At 40.6% G+C, this 27,640-nt stretch overlaps 1 protein-coding gene across 5 annotated transcripts; it reads left to right on the forward strand.

Moving 5' to 3' along the window:
* The first annotated feature begins 19 nt into the window (after positions 1-19).
* PANK3 (pantothenate kinase 3) lies at positions 20-26,300 on the forward strand. 5 transcript variants are annotated; one of them, XM_075009614.1, is made up of 8 exons: positions 20-103; positions 1,010-1,204; positions 10,294-10,646; positions 11,980-12,233; positions 12,979-13,155; positions 15,188-15,311; positions 17,228-17,353; positions 19,029-26,300. In XM_075009614.1, exons 2-8 carry the CDS (start codon positions 1,177-1,179, stop codon positions 19,077-19,079), a joined length of 1,113 nt encoding a protein of 370 aa, XP_074865715.1. In that variant the 5' UTR covers positions 20-103; positions 1,010-1,176; the 3' UTR covers positions 19,080-26,300. The 5 variants fall into 5 exon arrangements, with proteins under 5 accessions (XP_074865715.1, XP_074865712.1, XP_074865714.1 ...); XM_075009611.1 differs by lacking the exon at positions 20-103 and adding an exon at positions 314-511; XM_075009613.1 differs by lacking the exon at positions 20-103 and adding an exon at positions 314-490.
* Positions 26,301-27,640: the final 1,340 nt, after the last annotated feature.

Raw genomic sequence — 27,640 nt, forward strand, 5'->3', positions numbered from 1 at the left:
GAGGCTGCGCCCGGAAATGCCTGACTCCAGTCCGGGTAGGGAAGCTGATGAGCGGCGGGAAGTGGTGACGAGCCGACTGGGAGGAAGAAGGCAACGGCGGCCTGTGAGAAAGCGGAGCGGTTCTGGTCTCGCGGCAAGGGGAGGGGGAAACTGGTAACCAAGACCGCGCAACACCCTAGAAGGCCTTGATGAAGCCGCTTGCCCGCCGCCCTGTATCGCCAATCGTGTCGCGCGCAGAAGGCGGAAGTGGGGGGGGGTGCGCGGGGCATGCTGGGAGCTGTAGGTAGAGAACGGCTCCTTGGTGCCTAACTGACTGCGGCTCCCATCGTTCTTTGCGCGGACCGTGGGCCCGGGCGGAGGGCAGCGCTGCGGCAGCGGGGAGCGAGGCGGGTAGACTCGGCCCTGAGGAGCCCTTAAGTCTTCCTCCCGCCCCGTCTTGTAGCGCCTGAGAGCGGCAGCAGCTCCCCGTGCCGGCCGCCATCTTGTGCTGGTGGGAGCCCCAGCCGCGAAGGTGGAGTGCGTGGGGCCGCCCCTCTCTTTCCAGCCGCTTTGGACCCGGCTTTGCCCGCTTCTCCTTCGCCTCAGGGCCTCGCCGCCCCGCGCCAGGGCAGCTTCTGGATGTAGGGAGAAGGCGCCTCGAGAGAGCGCGGCCCCCCGCCCGCGGCCGCTGCCGCCTCCGCCAGGGGCCAGGCTTAGACCGCTGGTGAGGTGTTGCCGCTCTAGGTGCTGCTGGGGCACCGGCAGCGAGCAGGGCACGGGCTGCCTAGAACTGATGCCACCGTTCCCTCGAGGGCGCGGGTCCGCCTAACGCAGCCCTGTCCGGGCACCAGGCCCTTGCCTCTGCTACCCACACCCAGCTTGGAGATACCCCACCTAACCTAGGCCGGAGACATCACTTCCCCTACCCACGCTCGTGCCTCTTCCCCTAAATGAGACAAACTGATCGGGGACTGCTACTGCTCCAGACCTCGAGGAGACAGACGCTCACTGACCCTGAACTTCTCTTTAGCACCCTCGAGCCCGACGTCCCATATCAGGTGATAGAGACTCATCCCATCCCAGCTGCTGATACTTCCCGCCCCATCAGGCGACAGAAAGCGATCCACCCCAAACTGCTGCTGCTCCTCGCACCCATCGACGAGGAAAGCTATCCGGAGCTGCTACGACTTTAAAGAAATGAAGATCAAAGATGCTAAGAAACCATGTAAGCCTGGATGTGATTACACACACATTCTGCTTTTCTTAGTTTGGCAAGGAAGAGGCATTTATTTAACATTGGTGGGGTGGGGTGGGAAAAAATGGTGTAAAATCAGACTCCCTTTATTTAAATTGTTCTGGCTTGTAAGTGCAGAAGTTTTCTGAGCTATATTAATCTGTCTAGCTCTTCTATGGCTATTGTAGCAGATTAGCTGAGCTCTGAAATCTTTGGCGATCAGAATTAATACTAGTTTTTGAATATGTAGGTGACTTTCAATCTGGGGCTCGATTTTTAGTGGTTCTAGTAAGGACCCCAGTAGTTCTTGCAGTTGCAAGTGTTAAGGGAAGTCCAGAGTTTTTCCTATTGACCTCTCTCTTTGGGGACAGTGCAGAAAATTAATGTAAGGTACGTTGATTCCAGCTAATGCAATTCATGTAGTTGGAATTGCGTGTCTTGCATCAATTTGGACTTGATTATAGGGTGGACTTGGCCTAAGAGAATCTCTCTGGGTTGGAAGACAAGTCCAACTATTTTGAGTCCCTGTCTAGAGATTAGTATCAGAGGGTTAGCTGTGTTAGTCTGTATCTTTGAGAACAAGAAGTCCTTGGGCACCTTCTAGACTAACAGATATTTCGGAGCATAAGCTTTCATGGGCTAAGACCCATTTTGTCAGATGTGGCCTGGCTAGCTCAGTTGGTAGAGCATGAGACTCTTAATGTCAGGTTCATGGGTTCAAGCCTGGTGCTGGGTGGTTTCCCCCTTAAGGGAGGGATAGCTCAGTGGTTTGAGTATTGGCTTGCTGAATCCGTGGTGGTGAGCTCAACTGTTGAGGAAGTCATTTAGGGGTCAAGACAAATGGATGTTAGGGATGGTGTTTGGCTCTGCCAAGACACCAGGGGACTGGGATAGATGACATCCCAAAGGTACCTTCCAGCTCACTCATATTTTTAAAAGGCAGCAAGGGAGGTTTAGGTTGGACATTAGGGAAAAGTTCCTAATTGTCAGGGTGGTCAAACAGTGAAATAAATTGACAAGGGAGGTTGTGGGATCTCCATCGCTGGAAATATTTAAGAACAGGTTGGACAGATGTCTATCAAGGATGGTTTAGACAGTATTTGGTCCTGCCATGAGGTCAGGGGGCTGGACTTGATGACCTCTCAAGGTCCCTTCCAGTCCTAGTATTCTGTGATTCTGTGATCTATTAGTCTATAAGGTGCCATAGGACATCTTTTCTAGAGATTATCTTTCCTGTTGTGTTGCTCAAATTTAAGGAGTATTTCAGGCTGAAATATACTACTTAAAATGAACACAGTTAAAATCTGCACCCACAAAGAGCCTGACCTTTTGCTGTTTGTGAAGTTCATTCACTTAGTTACAGTTGCCGTCTTTTGTAGTTCTTTTTTCCTGAAAATACATTTCAATCATGAACATTTAGTAAATGTAAGCATCCTACAGTTTGAACAGCCATGTGTTAAAATACCACTGAGTGGAAGAAATATTAGTAAGGCTGTAGATGGGGTTATAAACCTAGAAATTATTTAAGTTATTAAAAAAAAAAAAAGTTGCTATCTTAATCTTTTTCTAATCTATAAAGTATTAAGTACCTATGTGCTGCAAATGCTGAACTCCTGTTAACTTCAGTGGAAACTAAAGTTGCTGAATACAGTGCAGTATTAGTCTCAAGTGAACAGTACATTTGTACTGGTTTTAGAAAATGTCTTCTTAAGACAGCATAAGAAGAAAAGGCTTTCTTCAGGAGTGCTGTCAGAAATTCTCTAATGGTAATGAGCTACACATCCATACTAGATCATTATTTTTACAATGATGCTAATTTGAATCCGCATGACTGGGTTGAACTATTAATTTCAGAAGCACCTTTGAATTGTACAGGAGGTACTGTAGGTCACCAGTGACACCATTAAGAATTGTCACTAACAATTCAAACTATTTGAACACAAGATTTAAGAATTTTAGGTCTGTAACATCAAAGCTTCATACATATTTAATCAGTGAATGTTAAGTTTTACCTGAAATTACTCTTCAGTTTAAACCAAATAACTAGTGAATTTATTAAAAACAGCAAGTAGTCCTGGGGCACCTTATAGGCTAACAGATATTTGGAGCATAAGCTCCTGTGGGCAACGAACCTCTCTGTCAGATGCATGGGGGCGGTTCAGAGGAGGATTTAAAGAAGGATCCTCAGTAAAGGGGAGGGCCAGAGCTGGCAAGGCCCATTCTGACTGAATAGACCTGCAGTTCCCAAACTTTTCAGCATCATGCCCCTCTTGATTTCTGAGAGACCCTTGCATACCCCCATCTCTACTTTACCATCATCCAACCCCCTTTTTAACAAAATATTCAATTTGTAATTTAAAATAAACACAAAAACTTGATATAGAAATGTAATTTAAAATTTAAAAATAAGCACAACTAGTTTTTTCTTGGCCACTTGGGGGTGTCTGGTGCAGCCGCAGCTGGCTAGCTTCCTGAGCCCCAGGCCAGCCACCCACCTGAGCTGCAGGCCAGATGCCCGAGCTGCCTGCCCAAGCCCCGTGCTGCCCAGGCCAGCTGCCAGCCTGAGCCACCCAAGCCCCATGTTGCTGGGGCCAGCCATCCATCCACCAGCCTGAACCACCTGAGCCATGCCATGTCGGAGCCAGCCATCCAAGTCCTGTGAGTCCTGCAAGCCATCTGGCCACCTGAGCCCTGCAAGCCAGCCACCCGACTCCCTCCGCTCCTACAAAGCCAGGCTCCACCAGCCCCCTGCTCTGACCCCATCCCCCTTACCTGAGCCAGGCACCCTCTGCCCCCATCTAACCCCATCCTCTTCCTCCTTCCCCCCACAACCCACATTCACTCACCTTTGCATGTGGGTCTTTGCTGGCTGCCTGTTTTTTATACCTGCTGCTCTGGGTCACCCATGTAAAATGGCAGGGGCTGAGAGCCAGAAGCAAAGTGTTGGGGGAGTGATTGGGGGGGGCTGGGTTGCCTTGTGCCCCCCCCCAAATTTCTTCATGCCCCCCAGGTGGGCATGCCCCCGCATTTTGGGAAACCATGGAATAGACCTTGTCAGCTCTGTCCCTCCCCTTTACTGAGACTTCCTCTTTAAATCCTCCTCTGACACCTCCACCACTCATGAATCTGATGAAGCGGGTCTTTGCCCATGAAAGCTTATACGCCAAGATATGTTAGTCTGGGAGGTGCCACAGGACTTCTTGGTGTTTTTGAAGATACAGACTAACTCGGCTACCTCTCTGATACTTAACTATGCAAAGATTCTTGTAACATCACTTTGAAATCATTGGGAGATGGCAACCATAATGTAAGAGGGAAGTTCTTTGTGGAAATCCATTGCAAAAGAACTAATTTCTTTGTGTTTGCTGAAGAAGAATGGTTCAGCAATGGGGAATAATGTCAAAACATAACTAATCCTAGGAAAGTATTTTACAGAATTACGTGTTGTATCACACTTGTGTTAGGGATGTTAACAGTTAACTGGTAAGTTTCACCCAAAACTGATGGCGCTGACTAGTTACAGTGAAATGGTGGGGGCTGCTCCAGTCCTGCGGGCCTCTGTGGGTAAGGAGCACTCCAATCCCACCTGAGCAGTGCTGCTCCGTGGCGGTCCAGTGTGCACTGAGAGTGGTAATGCTTCCAGCTGGTGTGGCCCTCGTCAGTAGTGGGTCTGATCTGCGAGCACCGCAGGTGGGGGATAATTAAATAGTTTCAGGGACTTTTTAATCATTAAAGTAATGTTATGTAGCAAATTTAATTCCAAATTAATTTTGTATTATAATCACAGGTTTCTGGTGCCATGTACTGTGTTTTTATTTATCTAGTGGTAGAATCTGTTAGTCTGTCAAATTCTGGCTTTAGATTGCAAGGCACCACCTGAACATAATAAACGGTCCCTGCCCGAGAGAGCTCACAATCCAACTTTTGCTGGCAAAACCCTGGTTTTGTCAATAAAACTTGTAGAATGTGCATGCACAAAATACATTTTGTCAACAGTATCTGGACAAAACACAGCACTTTTGCCAGCAGCATTCTTCCTCAAAGCTTTGAGGCATAATGCTGCTGTCGACCAAAAAGCTGTGTGGACACTCTGGGGGGTCCTTTGCTCAACAGACGGCATCCACAGCAATGGGCAGCCCTATCTGCTGTGTTTCTGGGTGCCTGTTTTGTTGAGAGAGCAGTTGGGCAGTCCAGCTGCTTTGTCGGGAGAGCTGAGCGCTCTCCTGATTGGCTTTTTGTATATTGCCCCTCTGTCAATAGAAGTTTTGTAGGGAAAAGTCTCCCAACAGTGACTTCTGTTGACAGTAACAGAGAGATTGCTGTGTTAGTCTGTACTCCATCAAAACAAAGCAATGGAAATGTAGCACTTTACAGACTAATAAAATGATTTATTTGGTGATAAGCTTTCATGGGACAGATCCACTTCATCAGAACAATCTCATTTCCAATACAGACTGATAATAAGTACAGAGGGCCAAAAAAAAAATTGCGATAAAAACCGACAAATTAAATAGGATCGAAGGAGGGGGCTGAGGGGATGGGAGGATGTTAATTATCCTGTCTGAGATAATTGTGAGCATAAAAAGAAGGGAAGCGGTCCTTGTAATATGTGAGGTAATTGATGTCTGTTCATACCTCGTGCTAATGTGTCAAATTTTAATATGAACTCTAACTCACAAATTTTTTGCTCTAATCTGTTTTTAAATTCTTCATGCTCTAGGGCACGCATTCTCAGGTCTTTAATGGAATGGGCCACTGAGTTGAAGAGTTCACTGACTAGCTTACGTGTATTGAGTTTCTTGCTGTCTGCTCTGTGTCCATTTATTCTTTGGCAAAGGTTTTGCCTACGCTGTCCTACATGGTGGCAGGGCATTGTTGGCATGCTTGTAATGAATGGAAAGGCGCATATTGTTTTTATTTAAATAGGAAGAAAGTATTTCTTTGTGGTCATCATTAGTACATTCTGATTAATCACAAAACCAGAGGAGAAGTAATTTTGAGTTTGAGAGAATAGTTGGAAAGACTGAAGAAATAGATTATTGTAGAAGAGAATGTGGAGTTTGACATGAAACTGTTGTCCATTTTCTGTTTTACAGGCTGAACTGTGATTACTATAAATATGTTTCCAATTAATATATTTCCCTGACACTGAACTACCTTTTGTAGGTGCTTGATTTAAAATCTCTGCTGAAATATTAGTACCTTCCAATATGCAACTGGAGGGGATGGCATCTGACACACTTAATAGTCACAGTTCCTATTTGTGCGGGTTGTTTACAAGTCCCAAAGATAACGTGTCAAGTCTTGGGACACCTAGAGCAAAAATAAGATTTTTTGTAATGGTATATTAGACATAAGTTCTGCTACCAAACCATAATGTTGGTTAACTTAACTTTGCATTCAATTCTGAGTCAGTTTTCACATATATGTGGACAGGTTCTTACATTCTGTTTGGAAACTAGATTAAAGTTCATTTTGTATAGTTTATTGCTGTTTTTCCTACCACAAGACTCAGAAGATTTGGAAACATTCAGATTTGAATTTACTAGTTGCTCACGAGTATTTCTTCCAAGTATTTTTTTTGCCAACAGTTAGAGTATATATACAAAGTATGTTATTTATAGTTATCTAAAACTAACCTGTAAATCAAGAATTTAAAAACAGGTGAAAAATGGTAGCCTGTTAGCTGCCTAAATTGAGGTATCTACCTGTGTATCTGCTTCAGTACAGTCTGATTAGGGATAAGATTTTGGTTTAGCTTTAGTTGTGGGTACGTGAGTGCTATTTACCTAACAAGATCTGTGCTTGAAGTTATATTTTAGAGATGATTCCAGTGATTAGACTGTGATATTGTACAGGCATATTGTAAAGTGTTCTTTCATTGTTGGTTAAATTAAAGTTGAAATTATCAAGCTGTTGCATGAAATTTTGCATTTTCATGTTTAAAATGGTAATTTTCTGCTGTAGCTGTATGAGGTGGTGCCTTAACTGTAATTTCCTGATATTTACAGGTTTCATTTCTTCTAATGTCCCTCTTTCTTCATGAGGGAGATCTTAACTGAGAATTACCTGGCTTCCTAATGTTCTTATGAAGGCCTACCTCCAAGAATGTAGGAAGAGTAAAAGGCATTGCTTTGCAGCAGCCCTGTGTTGTCTCTCTGGCAGACCTGATCTCATGGACTAGGAACAGCTTGTTTTCTCTTTTCTGTCCACTGCTTCCAAGAGTATTAGGCCCTTGTAAGTGGGGGAGATACCTTGAATGGACAAGGAAAAAGGTATATTCTGGAGGAGAACGGCTGAAATTTGTAGCTTCTTTCCTAAAGTCTTGTGGGAAGAGTAGAACATCAGAAAAGAAGAAGGCTCTGCTACCCTGGCCAGATCTTAGGGTGTTAGCTTGCTACAGCAGTGTTTCCCAATTTTATTTGGCCACGGAACCCTTTTAAAAGAATTTTGTGGAACCCTATTCCCAGACTGTATCCCCCTCGGCGCCCAAATTCATGCCCCATCTCCAGGCAGCCACATGCACCCAGCAGTAGGCAGGCAGGTCTGAAGGTGGTCTGCTCTTGGGGGTGAGCCAGAAGGGTGTGGCTACTCAGGTAGTGAGGCAAGTGAGGGGGTCTCTGCAGCTCCCTCCCCTGCTGCAGCTGAAATAATGGAACTAAATTCAGCTGGTTTAATGGCTGGATCCCTCCTGCTGGTCATTAAACCAATTATGTTTAGTTCTACTGTTTGAAAATTTAGTTGAAATCTGTTGATCAGAACTAATCGAACTATATGCTAGGGTTCTGTTTCCTGAGGTTTTATAGACTACTATAGCAGAATCAAAGAATCTGATTAGTCTCTAAATTCCATAATTTAGTGCCATGGAAACCTTCCCTTCCAATGTCAAGTTGTCCGTTAAAGCTGAATTGAATTATATTGTTATAAAAATATAGCAAGCTTTCATTTTTTTTCCTCAAACTTTTTGCTGGTGTTTCATTTATTTTGTGCACATTTTTAATTGGACATCTGTGAAGTATAAGATTGTTCCTGTAAATCAGACTAAAGTTTCATAGACTTTTTGGTAGGCGTCAAATTTCAGAAATAAGTCTCTTGTACCCTCCATAAACCTTAAACATTTAACATCAGAAGTCAAGAGTATCTGTTATACACATGGGCCATGTCTACACAAGCAGGTTTTCCCAGCAAAAGTGGGCTTTTGTCAGAAAAACCCGCGAAGCCTCTATGGGCAAAATGTGCTTTATCTACAGTTTGTTGACAAAACCCAGCACATCCACCGGAAGTGTCATTCCTCTCCCCGTTCAGGTGTAACGCCTCTCTCAATGGTATTCTGTCGGCAAAACAGCCGCGTAGATGCTCTGAAGTCCTTTCTGTCGAAAGACAGGGCTTCCGGTTCACCGGGAAGCCCTGTTTGCAAAGCTTCCAGTCAGCCATTCTGTTGAGAGAAGGCCAGGCAGTCTGACTGCTCTCTGTCGGCAGAGTGGACTGCTCTTCCAATCTGCTTTTAGGTGTAGATGCAATCTGTTGACAAAAGTTTTGCCGGGAAATCCTTTCTGACACTGATTTTTGTCAACAGAAGCTTCGTGTGTAGGTGTGGCCATGCATAGGCTTTCACAGTTATTGGGGTGCGAGGTGAAAGAACATATCCTAATTACATAATATCTCCATAGACCAGAAAAGATCCTTTGTACTTTGTATAATACTCAGGGGTTTTTAAGAAGTCCCAATTGTGTATTTACTGACTGTATTAAAACATCTAGGGACCCTTTGTGGTTTATTGGGTAAATATAACCTCCCCTTTCATTTTCATAACTCAGTTTTACTTGAGGTTTCACTTAGTGTGATGGTGCTTAGTAAGTCTTCATTTTAAGTGAAGTGTAACTATCTAATAAAATGAGACCTTTTTAAATAAGGTACGGGTGCAAATGAAGCATACTTCTGTATGTTGAAATAATTTTTTGTGTAGGTAATTAGAGAGTATAATCTCATTGTATTGCAGTTGGTGTGAATGGTTTATTGAGTGGGGAGTAGTGCTCATGTGTTAAATCCAATTGTGGTATTCTACAGGTTAGCATTTCCTTTCTTAGGGTTGTCTGCTATCTTTGGTACATTGTATACAGATTGTTGAACATTCATTGCTTACCAGTGCTTCTGATGTATTGTTGAAGGAGAAAGTTATGGCCTCATTAGTCTATGGTTTCATAGGTGATTCCCTGCTCACTTATTTTTTAATTTGAGATGTCAAAGAATATGGTACCTGATAGCTGAATTGCTTGGTAGAGATGGTTACTTACTAGCACATTGAAACAGAGTTTGTTTTTTTTATGGGCTAGCTTAAAGAAAGAGAATAATAAAATAAGATATTTAAACTTTCAGAGATAACTAATACCACAGAAATCATTGCTATATTAATACTAAAATTAGTCGCAATATACTGAAATGTTGCCTAGACTTAAAAATATGGTGTTATTTCTCTAACAAAAGTCCAAACAAAAATTCTGCTTACCAGAGTAAAATTACATGCACAACATCTCTGCGGGAAGTTTGGGGACATGGGGTATAATTGCTCTCCATGCCCAATAGTTTATAGGAGCTTTCTACTTCCAAGTACAAGTATTGGCTCTTGGGTAGGTATTACCAGGTTTGTTTTTTTTTTAAATTCTATGTTTTGGCTGGTTTTGTTTGTCTCGTACATTCTGTCATGTCTTGTGGCATTCTAGCGTTCCATTTCTCCAGATCTACAGTTACAGATAACTTCCTTTTTGCTTCAGAGTTTTGCCTGGATAACCATTAAAACATGCTATTAATGATCTTACAAATACATATTGAAGCAAACTGTGACTATTCAAGTATTGTGTTAGAGAATTTGAGTTAGAAGACCATGTGAAGCTGGGGAGGAAGGGAAGCAGGGGAAAAATTTACTTCATTTTGATTGTACCCAGGTCCAGCAGTGTACAAAAAATAAATGGTATTAATGATTTTCTGGTTCACTCAACGTATCGTTTCTCTACTATCAATTTCTATGATGTATCAAGTGTTTTATTAACAATATTAATGGAATACTCTTTCCATATCCACAGCTTTTCCATGGTTTGGAATGGACATTGGGGGTACACTGGTGAAACTTGCATATTTTGAACCTATTGATATCACTGCAGAAGAGGAACAGGAAGAAGTTGAAAGCTTGAAGAGCATCCGCAAATATTTGACTTCCAACATAGCCTATGGATCCACTGGTATTCGAGATGTCCACCTTGAACTGAAAGACTTGACACTCTTTGGCCGAAGGGGAAATTTGCACTTTATTCGATTCCCAACTCATGACTTGCCTACTTTTATCCAAATGGGAAGAAATAAAAACTTTTCAACACTACATACGGTGCTGTGTGCCACTGGTGGTGGTGCTTATAAGTTTGAAGAAGATTTTCGCACAGTAGGTAGCCTATCTTCCCTATTATTGTAGTCTTTGTGAGGAAAGAAACATTGGTCACAGCTGTTCAGTCAGTAGGAGTTTGTCCACAAAAACAATGCCCATCATTTTATGCCTGGGAGATGCAAAGGCTAAGTAACTACTCACTTGTTAAATGCAGTAACCTCAGAAATATTCTTTCTGGTTTGTTCTATTGGTATTAATAATCAGATTATATTATTTTTAAAAAGAGAAAATGAAACATTGTTAATATGGATCTACTTGAAAACTCATTTGTTTTCATTAGTTAAATAAGTTGAGACATCGGGTTACTGCGTGTGATACCTTTTTTAATATAAAATGTCCTTTAGTTTCTAGAGCAGTGTTTCTGTATTAGGATCTGAGATTAAACATCTGGGCTATGGCTACACTAGTGAAGTTTTTTTTTTTGACAAAACTCACCACACACCCACACATAAAATGCATTCTGTCAACAAAACTCAGCACTTCTGCCAAAACATTCTGCCTCTCCCAGATGAGGAAGAGTACCTTTTGTTGATGGATGGTATTGGCAATAAAGCGGTGTGGGTGCAGGCGGTGGGGGGGCTTCTGTTGATAGAGAGGGCTTCCAGGACACTGTCTGCTGTGCTTCTGGTTGGCTATTTTGTTGAGAGAGCAGCTGGGCAGTCTGGCTACTCTTGTCAAAAGAGTGGACTGCTCTTTCGATCTGGTTTAGTGTATGGCTGCACTCTGTTGACAGACGTTTAGTTGGAATAATCTCTTTTGACAAACTTCCGTCAGCAGATGCTTCTAGTGTAGCCATAGGCCTGGTGTATGGCTCACTTTGAACCTTCTGTCCAGTGCAGCTGTTTGACCATTGGCACATGAGATGGTTCTTTCCGTCCGCTCTTTCCTAAAGTGGTGCTACAATGTTTAGACTATGTCAGTTCAGAGACTAACTCATATGGTGGCATTGATCCAATGAACAGCAATTTTTCCAGAACAAAAGACTTAAAGCAAAGCAGAACTGTGACTCCTTTACTGACAAAAGTAGCTCAGTTTCTAGTTTAGATATTTCTGTTTCAAGCTTCTTTCGAGATAGGCTTGTAAAGTAGTACCTGGTATGCAGATTTTCTTATTACATTACAAATGTTGTGTTAAAAGGTCTCCAGACCTCTCTTGTAACATTTCAAAACCAGGAGTGCATAAAATGTATATTTTATTCTCTCTAGTTAATTATCAAACGTGTTTGTGTATAATTAACGTCCTCTATCTTTAGTAGTGCATTACTGGGCTTCCTAAATCTCCAGCATATTTAGATCATGAACTGTTAATTTTTTCCTTTCCTTTTTCACAGATTGGAAATCTCCAGCTGCACAAACTGGATGAGCTTGACTGCCTTGTCAAAGGCCTGTTGTATATAGATTCTGTCAGTTTCAATGGCCAGGCAGAGTGTTATTACTTTGAAAATGCCTCAGAACCTGAAAGATGCCTAAAGATGCCTTTTAACCTGGATGACCCTTACCCATTACTGGTTGTAAACATTGGTTCAGGAGTTAGTATTTTAGCTGTCCATTCCAAAGACAGCTATAAGAGAGTGACTGGAACAAGGTACTGATTTGAAATCTAAGTTATGATTCTTTGTCACAATAATGACACTAAATATTTTCTTAAGCTTTCAAGTAAATTTTGTGTGTGTGTTTTCCATATAATAAACTGATTTTTCTGTCCTGTTAGCTTACAATTAACGCTGTTGGTAATGTAATTTTCATGACTGTTATGAGGTTTTGTTAGTGGTTTTTTTTTGCTGTGGGGTCTCCAAAAGGAAACTAATGACTGTAGTGTGTGGTTTTAGATTTGTCAACTTACATTTTTTGGTTATGTAGATTATTTCTAGTGAACCCATATTTCTTCTGCTCTATGGGAGAACAATAAGAAAGCATTCACTAACGTGATACAGGAAGAGGAACAAGAGCCTGAAGCTAGTCATCTGATATGGGTGCTTCCAGCAATCCACATCTGAGTTTCTGTACTGTCCAACTGGGTCTTTGATCCTCATACCTAATTTAGTTGCCTATTGCAAATATGAATTTTAGTAAGTTAGGAGTGCTAGAAGGTGCCACAAAATAATTCTCTGGAAACATAATAAAGTTAATATCACAGCTCAGATTTTTATATTTGTGCACAGTTAGGTTGATATCTGTGTAAGGATTGTTTAGAACTGACAGCTCTGCTAAGTAATGCGAACCTTTGAGCAAGAATGCCAGGAAGACAGTATTTTAATTGAAGGAATGCATTTCTAGGTTATTTAGTTGCACTATGAGAGTGCTGCTCAAAGTCACTTTTCTTTCATTAGTTTAGGAGGAGGAACATTTCTGGGTTTATGCAGTTTGTTGACTGGCTGTGAAAGTTTTGAAGAAGCTCTTGAAATGGCATCCAAAGGGGACAGTACACATGCTGACAAGCTTGTCCGGGATATTTATGGAGGGGACTATGAACGTTTTGGCTTGCCAGGATGGGCAGTAGCCTCTAGGTAAGTAAGAGCCTCGCTTATTAAATGTAATTAACTCTTAATGATTTGAGTGACTAGGGCTATGTCTACACTAGCCCAAAACTTTGAAATGGCCATGCAAATGGCCATTTCGAAGTTTACTAATAAAGCGCTGAAATACATATTCAGCGCTTTATTAGCACGTGGGCGGCCGCAGCACTTCGAAATTGACGCGGCTCGTCCTGACGGGGCTCCTTTTCGAAAGGACCCCGGCCACTTCGAAGTCCCCTTATTCCTATGAGCAGATGGGAATAAGGGGACTTCAAAGTAGGCAGGGTCCTTTCGAAAATGAGCCCATCTGGACGAGCCGCGCAGCGGCGAGCTGCGTCAATTTCGAAGTGCTGCAGCCACCCACAAGCTAATGAAGCGCTGAATATGTATTTCAGCGCTTCATTAGTAAACTTCGAAATGGCCATTTGCATGGCCATTTTGAAGTTTTGGGCTAGTGTAGACACAGCTTAGGTATCTAATTTTTAAATGGTCAGCCCTATATTTAAGCCAGGGTCCATTTAAAAAAAAAAAAAAAAGTAGGGGTGCAATTGTTCCATATTTTCTCTTCTCCCCCCCCCCGCCCCAATCCCATCAGTACTGGTGGTTCTTGTTGCTGGCTGGATCCTTGCTTGCCAGCTGCCCGCCCACAAGCAGTGAAATAGGGGGTCCAGTGGCTGCTGATGTGGAGGTGGGGGGAGGAGGAAGCGTTGGAGTGCCTGGGTAGTGATTAGGCAAAGCTTCAACATGTGGGGCTCATCATTGCCTCACTGGTACATGAGTTCAGTCCCTCCTGTGTGCTGGCTCTTGACCAGCAGGCTCTTGCCTCACCTACCCCTGTTTCCTGCCAGCACTGGCTGTTTGTTATGGTGACTTAGGGTGGACTGGCCATGGCTGGTTACATGTCACCTCTTCTGCCCACCCATCAGCCCTTTACACGTTTCCTTTCTGCCTGTTCTCTCCCTGCTGTGCCTATTCACACCCATGCCCTTGGCTCCTGGCTCCCCTCCACTTGCAGAGCCGGGAAACTAACCAGGGTGGTTGTCAGTTTCCCTGCTCCTGTCAGTGATGGCAGATGGGAGCCTGACTCTCAGCTGCTACCCCTGACAGAAGCGGCTGCTGCCCTGATGAGTGGTTTTTCTGCTTGTGACAGGCAGCAGCTGCTCCTGTCAGGGGCGGGGAAGCTGATCAGCCCAGCTGTTGTGCTGGTCAGTTTCCCCACTGCTAGGAATCGCATTAACCTGAGATGCACAACACAGGTGCGTGCATCTCAGGAGTCTACTATACTGTTAATTCATCGTTCCACAGCTTTGCTTCAGCCACTCCATGTGAGCAGAGTGAGAGTTCTTATGTTTTCAGCCAAAAGGAGACCATAAGCTTTGAGTAGTCAAAATACTGAGTAGGTGTATGAGCTGAAGTTGCTTGCTTTTTGTAGGGCCAGCTGCAAGGCAGGTTTCCTAGGAAAAATAGCATTATGGTAGCATTAAAATTGTAATTCTAAGAATTCTGTGTAGTCACTTGAAATTCTTAAGGCTTTTACTATATTTGAAACTTTTGTGTTAGTAATCAGCATTTCTTGAGGGCTCCTAAAGGCAAGATTGGAGCATAATAGTCTTGTTTAGCGAAGAGATAAGACTGGCTTTTCAGAAGCAGCAGAATACATCAGTCTGGGCTCAGAGTTACCATCACTTGCACAGGCTAGTGCTGTGGATTTAATTGTGCTTAGCTGTGATTTTTAAACTGCTCTTTATTAAAATTCTGTAAGGTTATCAGAAAGGTCTAACTCACTGGACTCATTGCCTTAAAATGGGGGGGGGGGAGTATTTTTATTTTTAAGGAATGGATGCATTTAGATACATAATCCTTCATAATCTCAGTGGTCAAATTAATATTTTCAGTGATCATTTGAAAAGGGGTTCAGTTAAGGCTAGGTTAAACGAGTTGAAATTTCCACTATCATATAGAAACTGTACTCTGTATTACTGTAAACACAAAGGTATCACTTTATATTGTTTTTTCTCTCCAGTTTTGGGAATATGATCTACAAAGAGAAGAGAGAAACTGTTAGTAAAGAAGACCTGGCCAGAGCTACACTAGTTACAATCACTAATAATATTGGGTCTATAGCACGGATGTGTGCAGTAAATGAGGTAAATGCTTCTTGTAGGGGGAGGGGTAGAAGGAATCAGAAAATTGCATGTGTAGAGGCCTTCAGTCATTGTGAGTAGTGTAAAACGCTTTTCATTTCAAGTCCTTTATCAAATTCTTAGCTGAGGCAGTTTGATTCTGTCAACTGCGCATCAGTTCAGAATAATATTAGTACCTTTTGGGAAGGCTCTTGAGAGTTGATTTCATAGTGGAATTTTTTTTTTTTTAAATAAACCTGAGGCGGTATGAAGGCTTTGGTTTTTGCAGAATTCAAGCTTATTTCTTTTTAAAGTTATGTTCTTAACTTTGACATAATTAAAATTTTCATTGTTAATTTCTGTGAAATTGATGCTCTTTTCCTGAGTCTCCCTAGCAATAGCTCCATCAGCTATCTTGTTTCTCAGAACTTTGCCAGATAACATCAGAATAAACTTGTGGTTCTTTTTCACTATGGCAACTTAAAGCTCCATACAGTAGTGGACAGTCAAGAAGCTTTGGTCAAGAATGATGAAACTAGTTATAAAAGGAACAAATATGGCATCTGCAATATAAAGTAGCAGAAGCCTGTCTCCCCCACTGCAAGCTCTGAATGAGGAGAAGAAAACTTGTTCCAGTTTCCAGCAGCTGAGTTAGTGTATAGATTCCTAATAGTCACCTACTGGCCAAAAGCCTTGGTGAAATATGGACCCTCCTTGGAGTCTTCCAGAACAGCACTGTTTGAAATCCAAGCATCTTTAGTTTTTAACCTAGGAGGTGAACAAAGCTGGGATTTGCATCTCTGTGTATGTTTGACATCAGTGTTGGAGATCATCTTCTTCCTTCTTCTTTCATATCTGCCTCTGGCTAGTAAAGGTCCCCCCCCCGCCCCCTCAGGCCCTAGTATAATCCACGAAGGAGATACGGTTGAGCATACGTATCAATAACTTAGCTGATTCTTGCAGAGCTGGAATGCCACAAAAGGGGAGAAGTGGGGATCAAGTGCAAATCAGATGATTTGTGGTGCTCTGAAAGTGCTGGGATGGAGAGGCTTAGGAAGTGCAGGGCCCCAGTGTATGAGAATCAGCCAGTAGGAAGGGTCTAGGAGCAGGCTGGAAGGTTGGGGGTCTGGGTGGGAGGCAAGGCATGAGAGCAGGCTGAGATGGGGTTTCATGAGAGGCCATGGTAGCAGACTGGGAGGTAGGAGAGGATAGCATGGGCACCCCTCTCCTCCAGCAGCAAGAAGCCAGCACTGGCACTCTAACCCCAGGGGAGAGGGGGAGGTGCCACAGGGCTTCAGCATCAGAGTGGGCTCCCCACTGCATAGTGGGGCAAACTGGGCCCGCACACAGCAGTTGGAGAACGAATGCCCTTATCTCAACAGACAGGATGTGGCCTGTAGATCTCTTGCATTACAATCAAACTACTTTAATATAAACCTATTGTAACAATCATAATTAAACCACAAAGAAATAAAAAATCTGCTAGAAAATATATCTATAAGCAAGCAAGGTTAGTCCTATAGACTACAATAGCATGTGTTCATTAACAGCTGAAGAAGAGATGAACATCTGGAATGTCTGACTGTCTTTGGCTTCTTTACAGTGCTGCCTTGTTGCATATGGATCAAGCAGCATTGTACAGGGCTATGAAGGCACTAAGTCTTGCTCTCCCATGAATGTGTTCGATTTAGTTGGACTTGTAGTTAGTCTGTTTCAGTGGTGTGAAGTCCTTACTAAGGTATTTTTCAAATTAAATGAGAATAGTTTTTCTGTAAGAGTCAGTCTTTTTAAGTGTCTGTACTCTTCCTCTCCTCTGAAACATTCAGTATTTATACCTTTTTGTGGCAGCCTGTTTTCTTCTTACCTTTGCTATTTTCAGCTAAACTGGCCAGTGCGGAAACTTGCATGATACTCATGCTGTTTTTCTTTCGTCTTTTTAGAAAATAAACAGAGTTGTCTTTGTTGGTAACTTTTTGCGTGTGAACACTTTGTCAATGAAACTTCTTGCATATGCACTGGACTACTGGTCAAAAGGCCAGCTGAAGGCCTTGTTCCTAGAACATGAGGTAAGTGAAGGACACTTACATGTATTTGTGTTTAGGGTGTTATCCTTAATCCCCAATACCTATTTTAAATGACCCCATACTTACAGCTTCCAGTCTCCTGGCAAATTTTTATGAAATGCTCACAGTAGTATCATTTTTCTCTTATTCTTCATAGCCTATTGAGAGAGAGAGAGAGTTGGTTTTATGTAGCTGAGAGTGAATAAGGAAACAGAACATGAGAGAGGAATGGATTTTGACTTTATTGTAAAAGAGTTGAGTTTTGTGGGCTGCCCCGGTGTCTGATGCTTCCACAATTGATAACTGCAGTGAATAGTCCAAATTCTTGAGACAAGCTTTTGTCCTTTTGGTGGATGGAAGATAACCTGGTTGAGGTTAGCCTCTCCTTGATATAAGCTGCTTTTGCCTACTAGGAGGGGATATGTTCTAAGGTTGAATGCAGATAGTCAGAATTTAAGTGTTTATGCTCCAGCAGGGCATGAAGTTGTTGCTTCTGTGGCAATGGTTGAAAAAACTTGGATACAATTCCAGAAAACTGCAGAATGTAACTTCTGTAATGAAGATGTTTTATATCTGATATTTTCTTAATTTCCTTGTGTGACTTTTTGCATCAGAAATATGATCTTTGGGATAGAATATGCAACACAATCGTAGTATCTGTGGCAGTAGTGAGTGGCTGAAATTCCTTCCTAGTTCTACGCCTTGAACTTTTTTGGGAATATATTTTAAGGTTTTGATTTGGGAGTGGGGGAAGACCCTTACTTCCACCTTAATTGAGAAGTGGTTCACAGATAGGTAGATGGTTCCTGTGTTTGTCCACATATACATTGAAGATCAGGGCGAATGAAGTGGGGAGCATGAAATTCTGAAAGGTGGGGGTGCAGCTTGACTGGCTGCTATGTGTCAATATCATCCATCTCATTACAAATCTTGAAATATATTACTGATTTTATGTATATGTATTCGTATTTATATACCTATCGAGTTTTTCCGTTCTACATACTTGTTTTCTTACCTGTGCCAAAAGGAGTAGGTTTTTTTTCCTCCGTATGAACATAACCAGAATTTCTATCAGTTTGGATTACATTGAACAGGTTGGGTAGGGCCTGCTAACTGCAGGGGTGAAAGGTGGGGCCTGATGTAAAGGGTTTGCACATCCTGGTCTAGAGTATACCTGGTACTGTTCAGGTCTGGAGCATACCTTTTGAGAAATGTAAGGGAGAGAGTTCAGATAAGAAGTGCTGAGCTATTGTGTTAGAGATAATGTCCACGTGGATGTTGATGCTCAAAGGTCAGCCAATATCTCTCTGCTCTTCTGAAAAACCTTTGGTTTTGAGATGTGCTCAGGTACCACTGATGTGTGCCTTAGAAATATATTAGCAGTCTTTATAAACAAATGAAGGAATTTAATAGTTTTCAGTAATATATAAACTTTAGTGGAGCAAAAAAACCAAAAGCATGCTAGCGGTTAGAAACAAAGTACCTAATTTTGTAAAGTTTTGAGTACTTCCAATAAGAGAGTATATTACAGATGTATTTTCTTCTTCATCCTTATAGTGGGGCCTTCCAAGTACTGTGTCTAAAAATGTATTTCTGAATAGTACTGGCTTTTAATCTAGTAGTTGAAACAGGAAATGACACTTTTTTTTTTTTTTTTTTTTTTTTTTAAAAAAAACAGGGATACTTTGGAGCTGTTGGTGCTCTTCTTGGATTGCCAAATTTCAGCTGAAGTACCAGAGGCCACTACTCTGAATTGTTTTCCACCTGAATGGCATTACTACTACATTGTTTAAGTCAAAGGGAACCAAAGGGGGGAAGAAACAGCAGTTTTGCTGAAGATGTTTTTAAATTTAAGTGGTAAACTGCAGGATGTTACCATATTAAGGAAGCGGGATCTTGCTGCATAAAACATTTTTATGTGAAATACCTGTGGGATTTCCCCTTCATTTCTAGTGCTTGTAGCCAGTTTTGAACTTCAAAAATGCAGTACATCCTCTGAAAAACAAGCTTCCAAAAGAGAGAAATCCAGCCCTCTACATGTCCCATCACTTATAATAGTGTGAACGTAAACATGAAGCTTTAATGCTAAGCAAATGAAGTTGGTTTATTTTGCTCAGTCTGTTTTTAGTCTCATTTATTGCATTGTACTAAGAGCAGAATTTCCCTTGTGTGTTTAAAATGATAGACCTGAAAACACCAAAGTGCCATCAAAAGAAAATACAGCTATGTAGCTTTTCAGTATAAGGACGGTATAAAGTGTTAGTGCTTAATATGTTCCAGTAATTGCAGAATTTTAACCTCAAATGGGGAAATACTTGGTTTTTAGCTGATACATTGTCAAAATACAAAGAAGGGCAGCTACTGCTGCATTTCTACGTACCAATAATCATATAAAGCTACATAGTTGTCCAGCTCATTTATTGAAAGGAAGATACGGTATTCTGGGAGGATCCCTTTGGATTAGGTTCATGATTCAAGGAACAGCAAGTCTTTCAAAAAGTCCTCTGATACCAAAAATTCCATGACATTTTTAAATCAAAAATAAAATCTTGATTTTTAATGTTCCTCTCTTTGTGAAAGTCACCTCAAAACTTTCCCGAGTGCGCCTACCCAAAAAAGGCCCAGGAATAAAATAATAGTAATACATCTTGAAATTCTTATGCTTTGGAGTATCTTTGAGGAAGTTTTTAAAAACACCATCTCTCCTTTACTGATTTGAAAACTTCAATCCTTCATTTAATCTTAAAATATTTCACTGGTAATCAATTAATCTTGGATCCATGATGATGATTGTATCTTATCTGCAGTTGGAAGCTTGGTTTTGTTTTTTTTTGCTTTTTTTTTTTTTTTTAAAGCTCCAGAGTTTGTATTGCAGTGTAAAAAGGACCAGTGTTTCATATACTTTGGTTTAATGACTCTCATTATTGCAAGCTGTGGTCTTGGGATAACCCCATTTGTGAGACTAGTTTTTGTTTTGTCTGCCTACTGTGTTCTCAGGCCATTTAAAATTTTACAGAAGTTCAATTTACTGTGTTGCGTATTGCTGCAATGAGGAGATAAAGGCTTTAGGCTAGAAAGGCCATTTCAGACGTTGGGGGGGTGTGCATGTGTGCGCGCGTGCGCACGCACACGTCAGAAGAAATACCCAATTTCCCAGTGAGTTAATTCATGTTAAGTGTTTCCTTTATATACATAAACTATACATGACTAGAGCTCATTGATATGTTGTAATTAAAACATGTTTTTAAATGGATATGACTCTACATTAAGTAAATAAGTGTTCCAGCACACTGCTGTGCTGCATTACAGCAGCAGCTGAACTTCTGAGCCACATAACTTTTCCACATAATGTGCAAAGAGGGCACTGAAGATAGGAGGTAGACAATCTTCTTTCCGGTGTGAGTGGGCTTTTTATTGTTTTTGTGGTTTTGTTTTGTGTAAGTTGAACTCCATAAAAATTCTTAAGGTCCGAAAGTGCAGTGACTTTTTTCTGGCGTGTAGGAAGGAGCTGAAGGCTATTTCATTCTACCCAGCACAATACCAACTTCAAATATAGTTTTGTTGCTGTTGGGGACCAAGGTTAACTTCCATTTTGAAGACTTTTAAATTGAGGCTTAAGTCTGGGAAAAAATAAGCATCATTCTGAAAATGATTCTGTCATTAAGTCGACGGCAGCATCAGTCTATGAAGTAAGTTGGTACAGCTTGAGTAAACTGTGTCTGTCTGAAAGGTTGCTGTATTTTACCATGACTGAATGTAAAAGCTAGTAATTTAGTTTGCATTAACAGCCAGTGGTAGAAAGAAATAATTTATACTTGTATTTTCTATGAACTTTTCAGAAAGAAATTATTTTTGCACACCATAGATGCTTTGCTTTCTTGAGGGCTTGGAGACTTCGTACCTCAGTATCACGTCATGCAGCTAATCAAGAAACACTTCAGCTGCTCCATATCCATTGTCATAGATGACTACTGTAGCATATACTTTTGAAGCAGTATTTAGAAGTAGGTTATATGTCTTGACCTGAAGCTATTGAAAATACGTTTAGCAACAATCTTTTTTCCAAGTTCTGTAAGCAAGCAAACCAGTCTTAGAGAAATGACTTTGATAAATTCAAGAAATATTAACTTGCTATAGCCTATATGATATTTTTGAACTTAACATAGACACATTAGGAATACATTCATAAGTAATTCTTGAACAGCCATATTGCTATTAGTATTCCTCATGGAAAAATAAGGTGCCTATCCTACCGTTATGTTTCTTGCCTTCACCTTTGGAAAGATATCTTCCCCCTCCCCCCCCCAACCAAGTTCAGCATAATTGTTTTCTTCCTCTTACCTCACCCCTGCAACTCCCCCCAGAGACTACCAGCAAAACCTTGTAGCCCTCTTCTGCACCCACTGAGATCAATTGCAATAGAAAGATGGGGTTTTTTGCCAGAGAGTATTCAAGCTCAGTTGCTGGGGTTCATTCTGATGGTTTTTTTTTATTTTAAAGAAAACTTACAAACACACCTTGGCTGTGTCTACACGTAAAAAAACTTTGAAATGGTCATTTTAATGAATATTCAGCACCTCATTAGCATGCCACCAGCCGTGGCACTTCAAGTGCTGTGGGTGAGCAAGCTGTGGCATGCTAATGAGGTGCTGAATATTCATTTTAGTGCCTCATTAGTATTCTTTGATTTGGCCATTAGCATGGCCATTTTGAAGTTTTTTTTGTAAGTGTAGACATAGCCCTTTTGTCGTCCAGTAGTTTCCAAAAAAATGTTTTGTCTTTAGTGGGGTTGCTAATCATTGCAAGTAGAAATGAGAGTAGCTTCACAGATCTTCTTATATACCTATATATATAGACTGAAGGAACCTTGTCAGAGCAAAAGGGCTCATTCCCTTTAGGTTAAATAGGTGAAGTAGATTCATTTCTTATGATCTTCAGTGCTTTTACCTTCACATTTGAGATTCTTTTGTTTTAGGACTGCTTAGAGCTTCCTTACAGTAAAGTAACTCAAACAAGCTGTCACAGAGGAAATGCAACAAGGTCATTTTCAAACTTGTGGATCCTCATGGCTAGTGCTACTTCTCAAGCAGGGAAACGCTTTCTTAAAGTAGGTGTCTTTCTCTTGAAAGACAAAAAGGCAAAGCTCTTTCTGAATGTAATGGGTCTCATATCAAGCAGGCAGGCAAGTGCCTTCAGTTTCTCAGATGGTGCCAATGATGTCAGTTTTGCTGGCATTGTAACTTGATGTAAGGGCATTGGCACCACTAATACTTTTATCATCCCAGACTGTTTATTGTAGAGGTGGACAGTAATTATTGGAATGTTTTAGATGATCCTCAAGACCTGTCAAAAAGAGAGTCTGAGCTCTCTTTCCTCCCATCATGGCAAGCTAGTCTACATTAGTTGGAATAGTTATATCTACAAATTTGTCTCCCTTCCTCTCATTTGGATTAGTCTGTGTACCATATCAGAATTTTCAGCATACCATTGTATATCTGCAGTGATGCTTGCTTATAATTCCACAAGTGCAGGCTGTTCCTGGATCAGGCATTTCATTTTTATGAAGATATTGTGGACCTGTTGGTATGGCTAACAACAGAACAGCAACAGAAAACAACACCTTCCTAGTTGTGCTTAAGGTAACTACACTTTGAATGTTAAAAGGAACTCCTTTTTGCCACATATTTTGGACTTCTAAGTTAAAGACCAAATCTAGAATGCAGTCATGTTTTTCTGTTGTCTGTTTTTAGTGTGTATAAGAGTATTGCCACATTTATAAACAATTTTTTTATAAACCATCATTCTGCTTAGAATTTGGGATTGTAAAGACTCTGAAAAGATCATTTTCCCCCCCCTTTTTATGCTATTAAGAGCATTTTGCTTTCAGTGACATACATGCAGCACTAAAGCACTTAAGTGGTACCGATGCTTCAGAAAATACCTCCTAGTGCTATTTAAATGTTTGATATTCAGAGAGTTGAGAGGTCAGGTGGTGTTTTTAGCTTTCAGTCTCTAAGGAATACTTAAATGCTAGACAATTCTGATCCTTCAATAATACTTTTGTCTAGGTTTCAGTTGAATTGAGAGGTTCTATGTCTATTACATTCAAGTGATTGGTAATACGCATCCTGTATGTACATGTAAGGGTGTGCCTTGCCTTTTTAGCATGATGAGAATAAACAGCCTTTGTTATAATATAACTTTTTATATTCTACCTGAACCAGTATAGATAGTCAGTAAAGTTCCACAAGTGTGCTGGTTTTATTTTAAAGAAGCTGGCCCTTTCTAAATAAATGGCAATAACTTATATTTCCTAGGCTACGTCTACACTAGCCCAAAACTTCCAAATGGCCATGCTTTCGAAGTTTACTAATAAAGTGCTGAAATACATATTCAGCACCTCATTAGCATGCCGACAGCCACGGCACTTCGAAATTGACGCGGCTCACTGCCACGTGGCTCGTACAGACGGGGCTCCTTTTTGAAAGGACCCCGGCAACTTCGAAATCCCCTTATTCCTATCTGCTGTTAGGAATAAGGGGATTTCGAAGTTGCTGGGGTCCTTTTGAAAAAGCCTGTTTGATAAATACAGCTGAAGTTAAGTTTTGAGATAAAACACTTCCCCCATGAGGTTAAAGCACAGTAGAATTTCAGCTTACTAAGCATGGAGTTGGTTAATTGCTTGCAGAAACATAATCAGGTTTATGGACATCTGTGGTTTGTGGAGTTTATGGGGGGTGGTATTAAGATGTCTTCTCATAAGCCATGTCTACATAGCATTCCCCTAATGTGCAATTGTATTTCCAGAAGAGACTGTTCTGAAAGCAAGAACAGCTGTGTAGATTGTTTTCCTTTGGAAAAACCACTGTTTTTTTTTTAAAGAAGTTGTATTCGTTTCATGAAAGGTTCTTTTGAAAATGGGTTTTTTCCCCAAAGGAAAACATGGCTGTTCTTGCTTTCAGAAAAATCTCTTCTAAAAATGTGTTCGCATGAGATTTGTAAATCAGCATTTCATTTGCATTTTCAATTTTCCTCCTTTGCATTCCTCCTCTGACAGGGGAGTGCATTGTAGGTGTGGCCGTAGCATGGAGAGGTAATTCTACACTTGTATTCTAGAAGATGCTAAAGGGTATATTACTAAGCCCTCTTGGTCAGGTATATCTGGCTTTTCTTGTTAATATTCTCTAAAAATTGTTACCAGTATTCCAAAATTTTATAATATCATTAAAGAAGACTTGAAGGTAAAGAACACAGGGCTGCCAACAAGCCTATTTTCCACGCTGAGTTTACCTGCTGAAACCTCTGACATGCAAAGAACATTGTATTACTGTATAGCAGTCTGCCAGATCCTGCTTGTCTTAGTTGCTAAGCAGCTTGTTGGGAACTACTCTTAGCAGTAACGAAACATTTGGCCCCAACATTCTTTTGAAAAATGTCATTCAAATGGGGCAAAACAGTAGTGTTACTTTGCATATTACTGCTGGTGCTAAATCATTAGAAAATTGTAGAAACAAATTAAGTTGTAAATAGAATTAGTAGTTATGGCCTGGTCCTTCTGACAGACTTGTAATTTATCAAGTAGCAAAGATTTCTCATGGTCTTATGTCGAGCTTCCTTTTTTAAATGTGTATAGATTGAAATTCATTGAAGTCAAGAGCCATTCCTGGGACTGGCTTTCTATGCTGCTGCTCTCTATAAAGCAGATTGCATTCAATTTGTCCATTTTATGACATCATTTTCCAATTTTAGAATTTATTTTTGAAATGCTTTTTGCTGTTAAACTTTTCCATGCTTTGTCATTGTAGCTGTTTTAACGCAAAGTTGTAATAACTACTGTGGGCACATCATGTATCCTTCTGTGTGAGTACTTCAAAAATACAGCCATTACTGCAAATATTTACCATTTTTTTCTGTTGAAAATTGTGAATATGTATTTTAAAGTTTATTTTAAATATATAACGTGTTCAGGAGTCCTATCTATAAAATAAAATGAAATAGGGCTTCTGAATTGTTAATCTGAAGTAATGACAGTTTTAACCTCCTCAGATTTCACAGTTCTTTCAGCATGAATATTTTAGAACTTTGTAAATACAAAGCCTTTAAGCAGATACATTGGTTTCAGATTGAACATTATGAAAGACTCCTTTAAACACAGATTTTTGTAGGGAATGAGGATGGTTTTTAAAAAAAAATGGTACCAAGAGCCTGAAAATTTGAGTTACTTTGGTGGTCAGATTGAGGTGGGACGTAAGCAGAAAGTTGTCTTATTGTGATAGCACTATCTATTTTACATTTCTGGTTTTAATCATCTGTATTTTATTTCTTAATTGCTAGTTAATTGCCTTACCGTGGCCTTTTAGTGACCAAATCATACATTGAGTTATTTCTGTTCTTAGCAAAAAGGAAAATAAATCCATAAACTCCAAACCCAGATAAGGAGAATGTTATCCATAAGAGCCATTTCAGTTGCCTTATTCTATTGTATTATATTATGTCTGTGCTTATTTGTTTACTGATCTGACACTGAAGATATGATGTAAAAAATATAAGGTGCTGCAAATTTGTATTATACTTATTAAAATGTACCTTTATGTAAACGGTAGTACATCTCTTGTAAATTTATTAATTTATTAATTTTTTCCTTTTCTAGCTGCTCATTACTGAATGTACAGAATAGATTTTAATGTAATTAAGTATTTTCATTGTGGCCAAATGAATTGTGCCTACAATGTAATCCATCCCCATCAAAACTGTATATAATTCTTTACTGTTTGCTTGATTGCATGGGTGAAGTTTGGATTTAATTTACTTGTTTGTACTGTATTGCCATAAGTCAACTTCAATATGATGGACCTCCTTTTTTGTAGTTTATTTTTCTGGTTTGTTACTGTTCAGTATGAATGTTGAAGCAGTACTTTTGTCTTACTTTTCCTAATAAATAACTGCAGATTGTTCAGTTGTGCCTTGGTTGTTCCTTTTGTTAGTCCAGTGTATAGCATAACAAGTTGCTATAACAATTATGTATGCTATACTGTTGCATATGACTTAACTCCAGGGGAATGTGATCGAACCAACTGTTCCACTCTTATTTCTCTGTGTGCAGCACAAAACTGGTGAGGGAATGATGTGTTTATGGTATCACTAAATTTTGATATAGCTGCCATTATTAGGATGTAAAACTTATAAATGGGCCTGCAGTCATTCCCTTAAAATACAGACCCCAAGCACGTGTATGACTCTAGTAACAGCAATGTTAACTTTTGCATCAAAACTATCATCTTACTTTGGGAACCTACACTGCTTCCTACACTCCTATACAATTTCTGCTACAGCTATTATCCATTGATACAAGCTGGATGTGCTTATTCAGAATGACCTTTTAATTCAGTGAAATACTTGTTATGCTAGCAGACCTAGCTTCAGATAATTTCAAGATTTCTTAATTATCCATCCGAATCCTCATCAGGATGAGATAATGCCCCATCCTTGGCGACTTATCTTCTGTTTTCACTGTCTAATAAACTAGTTTTGTTCATTCTGGAATATGTTTCTATTGAAGTAATGGAAATTAGAGTCTTTACAAGAACTTATACCTTTTAGGTGTATCCTACTTGGTTAGCTCACTGGACTGTACCTTAGTGTTTAGTTTACAAATAATGCTGGCACCCAAAATAATATAATTTAATACAGGAATCAACATCTTAAGATCATTAAGAGGGGTACTGCAGCCTCTATCCTGCATCTTGCAAGTTCATCAACAACCCTGACACCTAGCAACTTCTGACACAAGCTGTTCCTCAGCTTTCGGGAATCTAAAATAAAGTTTTCCATGTCTAGGCCCTGGATGCAAAAGCAGCATGAATAGAACATGCACTGAAGTTTAAACTCATAATGCACAAGAGCTTGTTCCAATAATCCTAAATGTAAAAGTTCTTTCCAGTTGTACGTTAACCTCAAACACAGATTTTTATAATATCCTCCAGTACTGATTTCCTTCAGCACCACTGAGAGCCATGACCCCAATGTGCAAAATCTAGGAGTCCTGTGGCACTTTCAAGACAAACATTTATTTAGGCATAAGTTTCATGGGTAAAAACCAACTTTGTCAGATGCAGCTGGTGAAGTAAACAAACTGCTTCTCAGTTGACACATGGAAACACATTGGACTGCTTGGGGCCAGTGTGCTGAAGGTTGCCCACAACAGAACTAGGGGGAGATGCTAGGATTGAAGCAGACAGGTTTGTCAGGATGGTTAGAGATGTGGATTAAAACTGCAAGAGCAAAGGATCA

The sequence above is a fragment of the Carettochelys insculpta genome, chromosome 15 (assembly GCF_033958435.1).
Source record: "Carettochelys insculpta isolate YL-2023 chromosome 15, ASM3395843v1, whole genome shotgun sequence".
In the NCBI taxonomy this organism is placed as follows: Eukaryota; Metazoa; Chordata; order Testudines; family Carettochelyidae; genus Carettochelys; species Carettochelys insculpta.

Bases quoted from the DNA above. Each gene is read 5' to 3' on its own strand.
- PANK3 (XM_075009614.1), top strand. From the start codon at position 1,177: ATGAAGATCAAAGATGCTAAGAAACCAT. The intron at 10,647-11,979 runs GTAGGTAGCCTA...CCTTTTTCACAG, and splicing joins TTGAAGAAGATTTTCGCACA to ATTGGAAATCTCCAGCTGCA. The intron at 17,354-19,028 runs GTAAGTGAAGGA...TAAAAAAAACAG, and splicing joins CCTTGTTCCTAGAACATGAG to GGATACTTTGGAGCTGTTGG.